Genomic DNA, 17,510 nt, shown 5'->3' on the forward strand with positions numbered 1-17,510 from the left:
GAATTCCAAGAAGTAACTTGGCAGATGGCAGTGATCACTCACAAAGATTATCACACCAATTGCAACTGAGTGAATAAATTCACAATAAAATGGGAATCCAAACACAAAGGCCAAATCCTCATTCCATTTAGTATAGATCATCACATCATCAACACATCCACAAATTTATAAAATAAAAAAAAAACACATAACATGTGCACTAGATTTTATTAAATGCCAAAGAAATTCAAGAGTAAATAATTAAGACATAAATAAATCCAATCTCAATACATTTCATCAGACATCGCAACCTTTGCGATGATAGCACAATACTAAATATTTACATTAGCATTTGGGAGGGCAGAAACACCTCGCCCCACTGTATATTACAATCAGACATACCCATACCAATTTGCATTTCGATAATAAACCCAATTATTCAAAATGCAGTTCAAAGAGTGAATGAACATCCATTCCCCACAGATGCACAATCAACCAACAAAAAAGAAACCACAAATCATGAAACATTACCATCAAATATTCTCGAGTATTTATTCATGAACAGAGGAGCGTCTAGATTATGCGGTAAACTGGCATTTGAGAATTTAACAACTGCAATCGGGACACCGAATCAAACCGTTTTCATTGCATTCGGAGCACCTCTTCAGCATTCCTTCATCTTCATCATACACCTTCCTACTCCCACTGCAATTCACGCAGGGCAAGAACCGTGCATCCCCACAACCTTCGCACACATACCCGGGTTTCCGAGTGCGAATCCCTTGAAGAATTTTTGCCAATTCACCGGTTTCAAACAGCTGTTTGATCACCTCAGCACCTCCCACATACTTTCCCCTTATAAATACTTGTGGCAAACTCACATTCTTCTCACCCAAAACGCTCTGCAACTCTTTTCGATAAGCCGAATCCATCGATATGTCTCTCTCATCAACCCAAACCCCAAACCCTCTGAATATCATCCTCACAGCATAACAATCTTCATATGTCCTCCGAATTCCTCTCAAACTCGTGAAATACACCACAATCCGATCATCGGTGCCCGGCAACCAAATTGACAGGATCCGGAAATCGGGCGCCATGGATTTCGGCATGGCCATTGATTTCGACGGTCTTAGCTTGACCGTCAGGGATTGCGATTCATCGGGGTTTCGAGACACATGTTTCTCCGATTCGAAGAAACTGCAGAGCTTCTTGACCTTCCCTTTGAAGGAGCTGCTGGCGGACCGCACCGTCTCGATTGAATTGTAGAATTTCTTGAAAGAATTGGTCTGGTGATCGATGGAGGCCTGGAAATGGGGCTTTTTGGGGGCATCCAAGGTAGTTGGGTACATGGTAAGCGATCGATTGAAGAAGTAGGTGGGTTTGGGCTTACCCGCCAATTCGACCCTATTTTCGAGATCCGCCATCGACCCAGATGAAAAATCACCGGAAATTTGAATTCTTTGATATCCTTTGGGGGGTTTTGCAACGCTAGGGTTTGAATTCGAATTCGAATTCGATCAAGAAATGGACAGAACTGACCGTACAAATTAGGGCTAATCAGAAATGTCTTTTCTGGCAATCGGAGAATAAATGGGTTGATCGGAAAATAGAAGATGACCGTCGGATTGCGGTGGTGGAAAAAGAAGAGTGACGGTGGCGATTGGGAGATATATAGCCAGGTAGAAGAGGATGAGGGAAATGGGGGTTTGTTGGGATGTGTTGACAAAAGCGAGTGTTTTCTCGTTTTTGTTTTTGATTCTGTTGTGTTTGTTTGTGAGAGAGAAAATGGCTTTTAAAACGGAGGCTTGTTTGCAAAGCTTGGTGCTACTATATCCTGTATTATTTTCTAACCCACCTTATATTTTTTATTTTTTATTCACCGTAAAATAATTTGAAAGACAATTACTATCTTCTCATATATTTCCAAAAATATCTTTAATGATTTTAATTTTTTAAATAAAATAAGTTTAAAGAACGATTGATTTTTAAACGTTTAGGAAAATTAAACAACTACAAACGTTCTCGCTCAATTCAGATTAAACAACTACAATTATACTTCAAACGTGACAACGACAACTCATTCTCTTTGAAAGTTACTTTTATCTTCTCCTTTCTCTAATAATGTAGGCTTGATTATCCGTTAATTGAAAAAAAAAAAAAAATCTCTCCAAATTCGGTTCATTTACAAAATTATCATCTACGTCATCTTTTTTCTTTTTTCTTTTTTCTTTTTTGGAATTGGATGTCATTTTCTGTTTAGAGAGAGAAACAATGTGCTTTACTTGAATTTTAGGCTTGGACTTTTGAAAAAGGAGCGCTGATTGCTGACGTTCGGCCCCATCGTCCTGTTTTGATTAAAGGACACGATTAACTATCACAAAGTATGAACCCTAAAGTCTAAAGACGCAGGTAAGTTTTGACTTCTTAGGGTAGTTTCATTTTTTTCACCTTCTAAGGATCACAATATTTTATTAAAAACGATATTATATACTAATTTATATTAAACCGAACGAGCGTAATGAATTTAAAATAACAACAATAATTAACTATTTAAATGATGAGTAGGAGTTCATGCTTAAAATTTTACGTTACTGATTCATAGAATTTTATGTTAATGATCAGAACTACTCATATTACAAACTACCATATAAAGATCACTTCTACAAAAAAAAAAAATCAATTAAAACTAATGTCGTTTAGTCATCTAAATGTATAGAATAAATGAACGAATTGGTAAAAACATTACGAACTACATATTTGCTAACAATAGATTGACTTTTAATTCATTTTTTTACAGAGTTGATCTTTACAAATGATTCACAATATGAACAGTTCTAATCATAAGCACGAAACTCTGTGATTCGGAAGTTTTTATTCATCCTTGAGTAGTTAAGCATTATTCTTAAAATAAAGACCTTAACAGTGAGGTAATTCAATACCAGAATTTTTAATTTTCTTTTCATTAGGCATGAGAATTTGATAATTGTTGTATGCGTGTATCTTATGCTCTTGTGTTATTCTTGTTACGTTTCTCCTGCAATTTTTTTATTTGTGAAACAAAAACTGACAAATTCCAAGATATGTTAATTTATTGGCTATCATTTATTCTTTGGGTTATATTATTATTTGTTAAGTCTTACTCATTTGTTCAATGGTTTATATAATTATTGTTTTATGCAAGTCATGTGTGAGCAAGCATTTTTTTTATGAAAATATATTTCATTCAAGAAAAATGTTAAGAGCATATCTAAAGAAGATGTCAAATTCTAACTGGAGATGTCACTGTACATATTTGACATAAAAATATTTTCCAATCAGTATTATTTTTAATTAATTTTAATAAGTGAGTCCCCTATTCCACTAACATTTCACCGATCAAAATTTTGTTTTAACAGTTTTTTAAATAAATCAACCATTTAAAGCCCTACGTTAATAAGATATGACATTTGACAATTTGATTTGAAAATATAAAATTTGACATAAGACTCATATTACCACATCAATTATCAATTGTTATTGACTATTATAATTTGACATTCGCTTTGGAGATGTCCAATGAGACCTTTTTAAAAGTGGAACTTTCCATAGACTTTTTGCAACATCATATTTTTGGCACAATATTTTATAATGTTAACATGAGAATTGACGTTAAACTGTGAGGTAACATTGACAAAGAGTCCATAGAGACTCCCACTCTTTCCCTCTATGATCAATGCAATGGATAACCAAAGTGGTTTATCCAAACCAAAACAACAATTCAAGAACATAACATAAAAGTATGTGATTTTTGGTTACCACAGTCAATGTGCTTCCATTTTGTACTTAATTTTGAATCTCCCATTTAGGCATTTACGTCAATGTAATTAAAATATTGTTGTATGAAAAATGGAGGTTATTACTTTAGTCTAAAGAAAGCATTGCAATTGGCACTGTTCTTGACTGTTCATTGTACCTGAATTTCAGTTTAATTACAACCATACCATTGGTTTAATGAGTGGGCTTTGTGGAAGTTTTGGGTTCGGCCTGGGGGATTTTTTTTGGGTTTGGGCAGATGGCCTTTTGCTGGTTTGGCCTGTGGCTGGGTTTTATTTGGTTGGTTTCGGTAGGGATAGGAATGCGCTGAGGTGAATGTCGTGAGTCATCCAGTGCAGCTTGCAGAATGGCAGAGAGTAGAGTAGAGATGGAAGAGTCGTGGGTGAGAGAAGAGGATAGAGGGAAGAGTCGTGTGTTTCAAACGGGATGTGAGGAAAGACGGGAGGAGAGAAAGAGGGGTAGGATGAGCGAATCAAGGGTAGGGATGCCTGAGAGTTTGGTTTTAAGGGTAGACAACAAAGGGTGCGCAGAGAGACGGCGAGGCAAGTTGGAGGGCTAGGGGTAGGGTTCATTTTGGGATTTTGGTTCCAGCTGGATGCCATTTCCGCAACAATTAATGGGGAAGGCGTGGTTGCGTGCAGTTTGTAGGGTTGTGGGAGAGATTTATGGATTTTGTCCAATTTTTTAAAGAAGGATGGAGAGTGAGAGAGAGAGGGCAGAAAGCATGGTTTGACTGAGTGGCAAGGATATTTAGAGGTTTTGTCCTTTTATTCAACAGCTCAAACACTGTTTTTAAATCATTGTTTATTGTTTGGTTTGCCATTTGCTTTGTTAAAACTGTGATTAACATTTTGTTGTTTCGATAAAGTTGTAAAGGAATTTTATAGCCCGTTTAGTTGGGTGTTAGGAAGATCAATCTGTTTAGTGCACTGTTTCGTGCACTGTTAGAGTCAGGTTTGTGTCTTTATAACTTTGGGAGTTACAATGTGCTCATTTCTGTGTTTCTTCATGCTTTACTCTTGTTTCCTTCTCAACAAATCAAATTGAGGTTCCTTTCTGCTTTACATCCTTTGAATATCTCTCTGTTACTAGGTTGTTTCTCCATACTTTGTTGCTTCTATATTTTGTGATAAGGGTGTTAGAAGGCTGTTTTAGTTGTTGTTTTGCTCCTCTGTTGATAGATTGTTTTTGCAAATCTTGGTTGCTTATGTATTTATGTTACTAGATTGTTTCTCCATACTTTGTTGCTTCTGTATTTATGTGATAAGGGTGTTAGAAGGCTCTTTTAGTTATTCTTTTGCTCATCTGTTGATAGATTGCTTTCTAAAATCTTGGTTTTGAACACCCACTTGCCGTTCTCAATACTGCACTCCTCAGGGTTGAACTCAAACCTATCATCTAATAGGGAAGCTCATGGCTGTGGAGAGGGTAGAGTGGTAGAGGAAGGTTTTGAAGGGAAAATAATATGAAAGGGTGTGTGGAAACAATATGATGAAGACTTAGTGAGAGATGTGTTTTATTTTTGGGGAAACATCTTTTGGGGTTTTTGTGTACAAGTGAAGCCAAATGAATGTATTTAAAGAAGCAGGTTTAGGGGTGAGTTGCAAGGTTAACATCTTGGGCTCCTTTTCTGTTCTCTGCATATACATATAGTGGGGAGCTAGCCATGGCCCTATATGATGATCATCCAACAACTGTTTTATTGCTTTCATATGCAAAAATAGTTCAGAATCTTTCATTAGGTGAGAAAAAAGCTGATGCTATTTTTATAGATAAGCTAACAAAGAAGGGAGCCTCCCTCTCTCTCTTTTGACTTCTTTGGCTATCTGGGTTCATCCATCATATATATATATATATGTGTGTGTGTGTGTGTGTGTGTGTGTGTGTGTGTGTGTGTGTGTGTGTGTGTGTGTGTGTGTGTGTGTGTATCATATATGTGTGTACGTATTCGAATAGACAGACGTCTGTTTCATAATTATTTACACAATTCAGTAGCGTCTGCAACGTGCTCGATTACCTCGAGTAAAATCATTAATTTACAACCAAATTAGAATAAACCAAAGCAGTTTGTAAACACTAAAGTCAGATAATCATATAAGCAGTTTGTAAACTCTTAAGACCATGCCTCCAAACTAAACACACACTCTCAATCTGATATGGAAACAGTGTTCATATCTGATTAATACTATTTTTCATAAACCCACTTAGAATCTGATTTCGGTTTTGTTACATGTTATTTGGGTTTTAGTAAATTTTTCATGCTTTCGTAGAATTATGTTTATAGTTATGAGTTTTGGAGAATTCTTCATTAAATTGGTGGGCTCTTTTTTTATGTCGTTTTATTTCCTGGTTGCTTCTATATTTTGAGTGTAGTTGTCATGTGTTTGCCATTTTGCCTCTTTTCATTGTGTTGCAATTGTAGTATCCTCTCCACTGAGTTTCTACATGCATGAGAACATATGTTTTTCTTACTAATTTGATTAGATTATATACTGCTGCAATGATGGCAGTACCATACACTATTTTTGGGCCAGCCATCAGCTGTTTGATCTGATGGCCTTTGGTCCATTTTCAATGAGGCTTGCCCTTTGGGTGTCGAAAGTTGGAAATACCCATCTCAAGGCTGGGATTAAAATCTAGAGATAAGGCGATGGGAGCAATGCGCATTGCAGAAAGGGAGAGAGGGGTTTAGGAATGTAAATTTTTATTTATGAATGGGTTTTCTGTTTAAATTTTGTTATCGTGATTTTGGGGATTTTGTTTGTAGCTACAAATTTCATGTTGTCGTGTTTAATTTTGTTTTGTTTTTTGCTTTAGGAAATCGTGGTTCTTCAGATTTGGGCATTTTGTTTGCAGCCTTCAAAGCACTGTGTATTTAAGGTGAGTGAATTCAAGATTTTAGAGTTTTGATTTAGAGGCGATGCCTGATAAATTCGGTAGGAAATTTGAGATAATACTAGGAAAGTTCTGGTCTTTTCTAAACTAGGTTGTTGGATTCTTTTATCTGGGAACATTTTAGATTGAAAACTGTAACTTTGTGCGAGGTTTCATGAAATATAGGAAGTGTGCTTCCTCACTTTATATTTCTATATTCTCGCGTTTTTCCATTACAGTATTGAACTCAGTGAAATGCTATTATGGATTGGAGTGGTTCCTATTGTCTTTGAGTGATTCTTATCACAACAATCAGGGAGAAAATCCCTCTCTTTTTTTTTAAATTTTTACTCTAGGTCTACGATTATCTAAATGATGCAGCACTAAACAAGAGTTAGGCCTTCAACTCAGCGTCGCAAAAACTTACTACCAATAGAGAGTTTGTAAGCACTCTTGCTTAAGTTTTTCTTAGGTGTGTACTAAATTGGATGTTGGTTTGGTTATTTCCGAGCTTTCACATGACTTCAGATACCCAATAGAGTATGAAGACCCCAACTTTAATTTTGCCCATGTTTTGGTGCCTGCAAATGAAATCTGTCATAGCGAAATCTTGCATACTGAAATTATGATAACTTTCCCTTCATCTTTAGATTAGCAAACAGAAGAATGAATTCAGAACAGTAGGATTTCGATTTCTTTTTCTTTACTCATTTGATTCGCTGGGTTTACAGATTTTAAAGGTTCAACATCGACCCGATGTCCATTTCTGAAATACATTAATTTTGCTTTTTATTTTTCTGGGTATACATTATATGTGAAACTTTGGTCTTGATTTGACTTTTGAAAGAAGAAAACAAAAGGATAACTGAGAGATTGGTTTTTTTAAGAAAACCCATTTGGATATGGAATAGGATCATTTGACTAGGCCTAAGAGTCATACGACCAGGGTTTGTTTTCGTTGATTTTCTGTAGGGGTTTGGTTTTTTTACCAGGAACTGCTGAAAAGAATAGAATTCGGCTGTGTATATGTGTATGGTTTTATGTGTTTCGCTCGGTTGACAATTTGATAATGGCTGAAGTGCATTCTTTAGTGAAATGTGTTTTCTTTCCTCGATTGTAAATATCTTTTTTGGTATTTTGCAAATCGAAACAAAGTGAAAGCATAGCCTTTGAATTTTGCAACCACTGCCTTGCTGCTTTGGTAAAGTCTCAACTTCTTTATAATATCAATTAATTTTCGCTGTAATGTTAGGGTATTGAGTAGAATTCATATGCTACATAGAACATATGAGTGGACGTAGCAGCACACTTAATATGATATTGCATTTGCGAATGAAAATGATTTTAGCCATGTTAATAAACAGTGAATTAAGAGAAGATCAAGGCTAGGTTTGAGGTAAGTAAAACCTTGAGGCCAGAGTTTGCTCGAATATTATCTTAAGCATCTCAAGTGAACGCTTCACTACACACACATACACACACACACTCATCAGTCATCACATACTTTGGGTTGTACCTGTAAGAGGACTAATATTCCCCATCTTGATCATAGAATTAGCAACATCAGCTAAGAACAAATTAGGATTTGTGTTATAGCTTTGGACCAAACTGATTTTTTGAGTTGTTTAAGTGGTTTTTCCCAATTGTTACAATTAGCTAATGCATTACTATGTAATCTGTGTTGGCGGGTGAAAAAAAACTTTCGTTGGTTTCAAATATTTGTTCAGGTTTTCATTTAGTTTATATTATTTTAACTCCATTTCTCCTAAGAGATTTATACACGTATAAAATAAGAAACTATTATCGTTTTTCTGGTTGCAAAATATATAGTTGCAGTGGTTAGTTGTGATGTGGAAATGAGGGTTTTTGAAATTTAATTTCCACTTTCATTCTATTATTTCGAGATTTTAGAAGGTGGGTGTGGTTTAGGGTTAGAGTTTGGAATTCTGTGCAAATTCATTGAAGTTGTTGGTTATGCAGATGGTGGTGTGTGTATACAAATGATATGCATCTATTCTTTTGCTTATATTTAAATCACATTTGAATCAAGACTTTCATATGTCACCTGAACTTAAATATGGTCTTTTCCCATTCTTTCCGTTTCAGACGTCTTATCTTTATGATTCTTTATTAATTAACTGTTTGGTTCGATCGCTTTATGTTATTCGTCGGACTTGGATTCTCTGCCCTCCTATTTCGGTGCCCTTCCCGTGCCCTCCTGTTTTGTGTGGTCACGGTTAAGCCACGTTAATATTTTATATTATTTTTTTATAAAAATAATAAAACAAAAAGAAATATTAATATAAAATGTTGACGTGGCTTAACCGTGACCACAAAAACAGGAGGGCACGGGAAGGGTACCAAAATTGGAGGGCAGAGAATCCAAGTCCTTATTCGTCTGCTGTCTGCTTTGCTCTCATTCTTGGTTGTCTTTGTAATCCTCTCATTGTCCAGATATGTCAACTACATATTGCTTCTGTTTCTTCAGTTTCTTATGGGAACAACCCTTTTGCATATTTTTTTCTTTTAACATTTGTGCTTCGGAAATGTTTTTCTTAATGCTAAAACAAGTGGCTAGCTTGCAACACATATATTTAACCATCTTAACTGCAGGAGCAAACAAAGTGTTAACTGCATGTTGTTTCTGTTTCTTCAGTTTCTTATGGGAACAACATTTTTGCATATTTTTTGCTTTGAACATTTGTGCTTCGAAAGTTAGCTACTTAAACAAGTACTTGAACATTCAATTTCATCCTACTAATTGTGTAACAGGAGGGATTAAAAAAATTCCAGAAATTGTACATACAGAAGAACACAAACTTTATTCTTTTCTAGAGTCCCTGTTGGATCAGTGGTTCCCATCAACATATAACTCTGAGCACTAGAAATTTTCCCTTTTTTAAAACTAATATTTTCCTCTTTCTTCAAGAATGACAAATGATGTTGCAAATATGATTCTTCTACACAAATATGAGAAGACATCAACTTAAACGTGTTGTAATCATCATCCATCCCGCCGTAGCTTAAGGCAATTGGAAATACAGAACATGAAGGAACGAAACCCATCAAAGAACTAGAAATAGTGAAAAGAAAAATAAATTTAATAGGATGTTATATAATCCGTAGACATGTATAAAAACAACAATATGGCAGCCATTTAGATAGATAGAAATATAACCTTACTTTTGGCTGCTGCACGCCTGTTGCAAAAAACACCACTGAGTATTTTCCAGATCTTTCATCAGTAACTCCATAAAATAATCTTTCGGCACCACTCCATGGTATAGAAGGGCAATTAAATTCCTATTGGACATAGAATGCAGTAGGACTCAAAATTGTTGTTAAAATAACACTGTTAAGAATATGAGCTTTACTTACTGACTTTGTGTCTTATTCATGCAGTTACACTTGAAATGTGTCTTCTTCACGCAGTTACACCTGAAACAGTTGGTTCCCGCAGCAACGCATGGGCTTATTTCCTAGTAATTTTAAAAATAATGGTATTCTATGAAAATGAATATTGAATTAACAATATGGACAGCCATTATGATTTTGGACCCTTGGTTGTTTGCTTTTCTAGAAAGTAATTTTCCTAATTTGGTTGAAAAGTACTTTTATGAGAAAGAATCAATGCTTAATAAGAAAAAAACTTGGTAGTGCTTTGTGAAAAGCGCATTTCTGATTTATAAAGACTTGTTTGAACGTGCTTTTAAAATAATTAAAAACACTTTTAGAAAAAATATTTTTGATTTCCAAAAGCACTTTAAGTGTTTTCTACAATAAGCACCCGTTATGTGCTTCTTCCAGGAAGCACTTTAAGCGCTTTTCCAGAATTTACTAAAATTTTTACTAAGGATTGTTTCCAAAAATATTTTCACCAGAAACGCTTTCAGTTATTTTAAAAATACATTCAAACGAGTCATAAGTATTTTTAAATTTCTTATCAAGCGTAATTAAAAAAGCCTATAATTGTTTGAAACAACTTTTAACTTTTCAAAAAATAGTCCTAATCCTGCCATTTGATTAAATCCATGAAAAAGAAACATTGTGATGAAGAATTTAGTGGGCTCGCTCCAATCTTCTATCACAAGAAATGCTTAAAAAAAACTATTTTAAAAAGGAATTTTTTATAATATTTTTGTCACCGTACAATTTAACGTTATTTTTTTCTACAATTTTATAAAACATTATGCAAGTTATGTAAAATAACAAGGAGTTCATAAAAAGTCTCATTTTCAAACAAGTCTCATTAACATTTCTCCTTCTATCACTTTATTCACTTTTATTGTTGAGGTGGGGAATGGTGGACTCAAGCTGTGACCAGTCCTCATAAATGGATTGAATTTTGGTCCAATGTTTTGTGATCATGAAAATCTTTTTTTTTTTGTTTTTTTCGGTGAAGAGATAATGAAGATCTTTCATCAATAAATCCAGCTGAAATGAATTGTAATCTCAACAATTTATCTCCATGTAATAAAATATAAGTCCAGCTATCTAATTCTTCACTTTAATCCTGAGATTGTCCCCCTTCAACCATTTTGGTCCTTATGTGAAAATTCTCTGTTAAATTGAATCAACCACCAGTTCAAAAGAGGGGTTGATTTGACAAAAATATTTTCTATTTAACGAATATTTCAAAGTAACCAAAATTATTGACAATTGACGAAAATTGTTTGTGGGTTCTTTCTCTTGGTGGTGGTGGCAGATCTGCGATGACGATGCATTTGCTGTGGTGGAAGCATTTGTCTTCCAATTTTAGAGTTTTTGTTGTTGGACAATCCTGAGATTGTCCCCCTTCAACCATTTTGGTCCTTATTTGAAAAATCTCCGTTAAATTAAATCATCAACCACCAGTTCAAAGGAGGGGTTGATTTGACAAAAATATTTTCTATTTAACAAATATTTCAAAATAACCAAAATTATTGACAATGGATGAAAATTGTTTGTGGGTTCTTTCTCTTGGTGGTGGTGGCGGATCTACGATGACGATGCATTTGCTGTGGTGGAAGCATTTGTCTTCCAATTTTAGAGTTTTTGTTGTTGGACAATCCTGAGATTGTCCCCCTTCAACTATTTTGGTCCTTATTTGAAAAATCTCCGTTAAATTAATCAACCACCAGTTCAAAGAAGGGGTTGATTTGACAAAAATATTTTCAATTTAACGATTATTTCAAAATAACCAAAATTATTGACAATGGACGAAAATTGTTCATGAATTCTTTCTCTTGGTGGTAATGGTGGATCTGCGATGATGGCGCATCTGCTGTGGTGGAAGTATTTGTCTTCCAATTTTAGTTTTTGTTGTTGGACTTACTCATATAATCAAGGAAGGCATCGGGCCTTAAGCTTTTAGCTTATTGTAATATATATAGTCCACATGGATTTTGCAAAGCCACTTTGTCTTGTTATGAGATGGTCCATATTATTTTGTTATGATCATTGTGCGGTAAAAATCATGTGAATGTAAGAGCTTTATCATTTTGGACACAAGATAAAGATAAAGATAGGTGAAGACCTAGGGCATCATGGAGCACTATATAACAAAGAGTATGGGCAAAGGAGAAAGCCCAGCCTCTTTACGAATAAATACTCTCAGGGCTTGTTTGGTTGATTGGTTAGAATATATTGTAACTAATTAAAATGAACTTGAGTCTATTCTATTGTTTATTGTGTCTAAATGTGAGATAGACAAGATTAGACATGATGAGTTATGAATATACAATAAAATGAGTTATCTAACCTAATCTTGTATATGAGTTGCAAGTCCCGTCTTACATGTCTCTACTAATCAAATCCTATCCCTAAGGCTCAATCCTATTTAGCTCCCCGAATGAGCCCTCAAAGTCTCTCATAGAGCAAACCTCTACACAGAAAGCAAGCTTTTTTTTCAAAGCATTTCAAAGAGAAGAAGTATCATTCCTTCTCCAAATCTCTCTCATATCAAATAGTTTTGGTAAAGTACCATACCTTCTCCAAGATCTCTAAAAAAACAAAGCAATTCTTCTTTGGCGATTTCATTTGCTCCCTCTTTTTACGTAGCTTTCCACTTATAATTAGCTTTCCACTTATAATTTTCTCTTATAAAAGCTACTAAGTATTTCATTACAAATTCCTCCCCTCGTGTAATAGCTATCAAGTATTTCAATACAAATTCCTCTCTTTTAATCATTTTCATTTTGTGAGTTAGTTTTCTACTTACAAAAAAAAATTTAAAGTCCTTAACATTCAAGGCAAAAAGAAGTAAAGAACTAAAAGTTGAGCCTCCCCACTCAATTACACTATCATTTGATTAAGAGTTAAGTAGGTTCAATCCTTCATTATCCGAAACTCGTCTACTAGCGGCCTCTATTAGTAGAGAAATGTTTTAGCGTGTCCGGAATACGAGCACGTACACCATACGTCATTATACAAGTTATTGGACACTTAAAAAAGAAACTTTTATCCACTTATATAATAATAACATACGGCTGATATTAGCAGCTCAATGACCTAACCCTGCTCTCCTAGTCGGAAAACTGGGATTTTTGAACCGCCCGAACATTGTACTGCTGATATACTCTACCCCTATTTGCCGCCCACCACTGCTCTGCTTGTTTCTCGCTGAACCGCCTTCGACTGACAGAATTTAGGCACTTGAAAGTTAGTCATCGTCAATTAAATATGATTGACAGTGTACTAAAAATATAGTTTGGAAAACACACAGCCCTTGTAAGCAAAGGACATAACATATACGATCCCTTGAAGTAACGTTACTATTAGGAAGAGGAAAATAAACGAAGGATTAACATTGACGTGTGATTGAAATTCATATCAACATTCAATCCACACTGGAAAACACAAACACATTTATTTTCGATACCTGAGAACGTTCTGTTCAAATTTGGGTTGCATGAAGTAATAGGGAAAAAGGGGCATACCTGAAGCGAACGCGCTTGAGATCTTTGACACCTCCAGGCAAGTAAACAAGGGTAATATATACACCAGGTTCATCTTGCTCAATCCATTCAACCCCTTGTGCTGTTTCAGTTTTTGCTCCTCTGTTTTTATGCCTAGCTGTTGCTTCTGAATGTGCCACTTCTGTGTGATTAGAAGTGGCCCGTGGCACATCAGAAATTTTCTCACTGCTCGATACAAATGCTGTTCCAATTGGTAACCTTTCAGAAATTTTCCCTTTTTTTTTGGGTGAAGCTTTGAGACACCAAACTCTCCTTCTGGCTTTCTAATATTAAAGATAAACGAAACAAGGTATTAATTCAGATTGCATTCAATAGAACACTTGCAACCGACATAATAATTCTAACTTCCATTACCAATCCTACATTTATATTTCCATATTAGGCACATCACCCTCAAAACTGAAATTTTAGTACGACGGTCCTAAATAGGATAATATACTGAGGACCTAAACAAACTTATGGGAACTTTAACGAAAAACTCCATGTACTGTTCACTTTAACGAAAAACCATATTTTTACACTAAAAAGTCAATCCTTGTACCATTCATTTTCGTTAAAACTCAAAGTTTTCATGTCATTTTCATTAGTTTTCCTTAAACTTAAAAGTATAAATTGATAGTTATATATCTATTGGCTGTTTATCTTTATCTCCATATTATTGATTAAGAACTGTAAACTTGATCATATGCACAAAGCACCTAAATAAGGTTCCTGTTTAAAGTTACGAAGTTCCATACATCCTCACTGATACGAAAAACGCATTGACTTCACCATTAGTGCTCGTGCTTGAAAAATCAAACCGACCACAATCGTTATTGCAAACCCTAAATTGTTTAAATGCAGAATGCATACTCACTATAAACATGAGAATGAAACCTACTTGGGCTGTGAGCGACTTAATTACTTCCTTTGCTGCTTTGCATTTCACAGTTTCTTCCCCCGCTACTTTCAGAGCCTCCTTCAACTGTTGGCCAGTTTTTTCCATCTCAATTTCTCGAAGTTGAGCTTTACGAGTAAGATCTTCAACCTACACCATAAGATCGATTAGTTGAAAGAACAAAGATAGAACCTCATCCATGTAATTTTGCACAGTGAATGCAAGAAAAACAGAAAAAAAAGGTAATCACCATGGTAAGGAGATAACTGGAAGAAAACATAAGAGAATATCTCATTGCTGCACTTCGCCCTAAAATTATTATATGCAAAGTACTGACACACAAATTATTATAAAAAGACAAGCAACATACCTGAGCTTTTAATTTTAGAACTTCTTCACTCAGACTGACATTTTTCCTTTTAGCATCATCCCCAACTTTTGGAAGAGTAAGCCCCGAAGGAGCTGAGAACAACTTTTTGGATGATCCATCGAGTGCTCGAGGCTCAGAAACTCCATTTGCAATGGGAATAACACGATTGCTGCTGAAATCCATTTTCTTGTTTCTTTTGGAAGATCCACTTTCCATTTCTTTAAAATTGTTTTGAATCAGTTCGTTGAATCCCTGACTCATACTTGCTCTTCTACTAATAGCAGACCCAGATGAAGAGTTGGTTTCAGTGGCCCTCCGAAGTTTTGCAAAACAGTTATCGCAGACACGATAAGGCTTGTTTGGGTTTGGTGCCATGGAAGCCTTGAGACACTTTTTGCTGCTGCATGAATGGCATAGCACAAGTCCACAATTATCACAATTGTGTCTTTTTCTTTTAAAATTAAAGGGAAGGCGACAGCCATAACACATGAGGAGTGACCGGTGGATTGCGGTGGTGGAGAATGAGGAGAATAAATGGGTTGATCGGGAATGTCAAAGAATGAATTGTTTATTTTCTGGCAATCGGAGAATAAATGGGTTGATCGGGAAAAAGATGATGACGGTCGGATTGCAGTGGTGGAAAATGAGGAGTGACCTGTGGCGATTGGGAGATACATAGGTAGGTACGTAGATGGAAGAAGATGAGGGAAATGAGGAGTGATCGCTGATTGCTGACATTGGGGCCCACCATCTTGCTTTCGATTAAAGGATAAAGATTGTCTGTCCTCCCATCTTCTGTTTGTGTTGTCACGATTAAGTCACGTCAATATTTTATATTACTATTTATTTTTATAAAAAAATAATATAAAATATTAACGTAACTTAATTGTGACCACACAAAATAAGAAAGTACGGCTGTTTGTGTTGTCACGATTAAGTCACGTCAATATTTTATATTACTATTTATTTTTATAAAAAAATAATATAAAATATTAACGTAACTTAATCGTGACCACACAAAATAAGAAAGTACGGAAAATGAAAGGCTAGACAATCTTTGTCCTTATTAAAAGACGCGATTAACTTTCACAAAGTAGGAACCCTAAAGTCTAAAGACGCGGGTAACTTTTGACTTTTTAGTGAAGTTTCACTTTATTCACCTGCTAAGAATCACAATGTTTTATTAAAAGCGATATTATATATTAATTTATGTTAAACCGAGCCAGCGCAATGAATTTAAAAGAAGAACAAGAATTAACTCTTTAAAGGATGAGTAGTAGTCCATTCTTAAAACTTTACATTTCTGATTTATAGAATTTTATGTTAATGATCATAACTGTTCGTATTATAAATCGCTCTATAAAAATCACCTTTGTAAAAAAAAATCAATTAAAACTAAGATTGTTTAGTCATCTAACTGTATAAAATAAATGAACGAATTGGTAAAAACATTACGGACTACAGATTTCCTTAAAATAGATTGACTTTTAATTCATTTTTTACAGAGAAACTCTGTGATTTGAAAGTTTATACTTATCCCTGAGTAATTAAGCATTGTTCTTAAAAGAAAGACCTTAACAATGAGGCAATTCAATACTCATCAGAATTTTTAATTTTCTTTTCAATAAGCATGAGAAGTTGATAATTGTTGTACGCGTGTATCGTATGCTTTGGTGTCATTCTTGTTATGTTTCTCCTGCAATTTTTAATTTGTGAAACAAAAACTGACAAATTCCAATATATGTTAATTTATTGGTTATCATTTATTCTTTGGGTTATATTATTATTTGTTAAGTCTTACTCTGTTGTTTAATGGTTTATATAATTATTGTTTTATGCAAGTCATATGTGTGAGCAAGCATTTTTTTTTTGAAAATATATTTTATTCAAGAAAAATGTTAAGAGCATATATGGAAAAAGATGTCAAATCCTCAGTGGAGATGTCATTGTACATATTTGACATAAAAATATTTTCCAATCAAAATATTATTTGTTGACTGTATTTGAAGCTTTTGTGAATAGAAGTCAAATTTGACATCAACATCAAATTTATTTTTAATTAATTTTAATAAGTGAGTCCCTTATTCCACTAACATTTCACCGATCAAAATTTTGTTTTAACAATTTTTTAATAAATCAACCATTTAAAGCTCTATGTTAATAAGATATAACATTTGACAATTTGGTTGGAAAGTATAAAATTTGACATAAGACTCAGATTGCCACATTAATTATCAATTGTAATTGACTATTATAAATTGACATTCTCTTTGGAGATGGTCTAATGGGACCTTCTTAAAAGTGGAACTTTCTATAAACTTTCTGCCACATCATGTTTTTGGCACAATATTTTGTAATATTAATACGAGAATTTACGTTAAGCTGTGAGGTGACATTGAGAAAGAATCCATGGAGACTCCCACTTTTTCCCTCTATGATCAATGCAATGGATAACCAAAGTGGTTTATCCAAACCAAAACAACAAATCAAGAACATCACATAAAAGTATGCGATTTTTGGTTACCACGGTCAATGTGATTCCATTTTCTACTTAAATTTGAATCTCCTGTTTAGGCATTTACATTAATATAATTAAAATATTATTGCATAAAAACCGGAGGTTATAATAATGGTATTC

General features: G+C 34.5%; 3 protein-coding genes across 7 annotated transcripts in view; all 3 read right to left on the reverse strand.

Moving 5' to 3' along the window:
- Positions 1 to 225: 225 nt before the first annotated feature.
- LOC126629600 (uncharacterized protein At5g39865-like) lies at positions 226 to 1,779 on the reverse strand. The gene has a single exon (XM_050299678.1). The coding sequence runs from the start codon at positions 1,404 to 1,406 to the stop codon at positions 585 to 587; it is 822 nt and encodes a 273-aa protein (XP_050155635.1). The 5' UTR covers positions 1,407 to 1,779; the 3' UTR covers positions 226 to 584.
- A 7,641-nt stretch (positions 1,780 to 9,420) lies between these two features.
- On the reverse strand, positions 9,421 to 10,144 carry LOC126629987 (probable RNA-dependent RNA polymerase 3). 3 transcript variants are annotated; one of them, XR_007625919.1, is made up of 3 exons: positions 10,052 to 10,144; positions 9,853 to 9,972; positions 9,421 to 9,742 (listed from the first exon to the last, which is right to left on the reverse strand). XR_007625919.1 is itself a non-coding variant. In XM_050300160.1 (3 exons), exons 1-3 carry the CDS (start codon positions 10,065 to 10,067, stop codon positions 9,448 to 9,450), a joined length of 435 nt encoding a protein of 144 aa, XP_050156117.1. In that variant the 5' UTR covers positions 10,068 to 10,144; the 3' UTR covers positions 9,421 to 9,447. The 3 variants fall into 3 exon arrangements, 1 of the variants encoding a protein (XP_050156117.1); XM_050300160.1 differs by having other exon boundaries at positions 10,048 to 10,144; XR_007625918.1 differs by having other exon boundaries at positions 9,848 to 10,144.
- A 2,842-nt stretch (positions 10,145 to 12,986) lies between these two features.
- The window catches only part of LOC126627656 (PH, RCC1 and FYVE domains-containing protein 1-like), a 36,866-nt gene continuing 32,342 nt past the window's right edge, over positions 12,987 to 17,510 (reverse strand). Inside the window, exons 7-9 of one of the 3 annotated variants that reach the window (XM_050297166.1) lie at positions 14,506 to 14,652; positions 13,587 to 13,888; positions 12,987 to 13,284 (exon numbers count right to left, since the gene is read on the reverse strand). In XM_050297166.1, coding sequence (XP_050153123.1) covers positions 13,173 to 13,284; positions 13,587 to 13,888; positions 14,506 to 14,652 — 561 coding nt within the window. In that variant the 3' untranslated portion in view covers positions 12,987 to 13,172. The remainder of the gene's footprint in view (positions 13,285 to 13,586; positions 13,889 to 14,505; positions 14,653 to 17,510) is intronic. The other 2 variants (XM_050297167.1, XM_050297165.1) reach the window with 2 other exon arrangements.

Source organism: Malus sylvestris, chromosome 7, assembly GCF_916048215.2.
Source record: "Malus sylvestris chromosome 7, drMalSylv7.2, whole genome shotgun sequence".
In the NCBI taxonomy this organism is placed as follows: Eukaryota; Viridiplantae; Streptophyta; class Magnoliopsida; order Rosales; family Rosaceae; genus Malus; species Malus sylvestris.

What these genes read in the sequence shown, in the direction of transcription:
- LOC126629987 (XM_050300160.1), bottom strand. Translation starts at nt 10,067, where the DNA reads ATGAATAAGACACAAAGTCA. An exon ending in ATGAATAAGACACAAAGTCA is followed by an intron (nt 9,973 to 10,047) that starts GTAAGTAAAGCT and finishes TATGTCCAATAG; the next exon opens with GAATTTAATTGCCCTTCTAT. An exon ending in CAGGCGTGCAGCAGCCAAAA is followed by an intron (nt 9,743 to 9,852) that starts GTAAGGTTATAT and finishes CACTATTTCTAG; the next exon opens with TTCTTTGATGGGTTTCGTTC.
- LOC126629600 (XM_050299678.1), bottom strand. Translation starts at nt 1,406, where the DNA reads ATGGCGGATCTCGAAAATAGGGTCGAATTGGCGGGTAAGCCCAAACCC.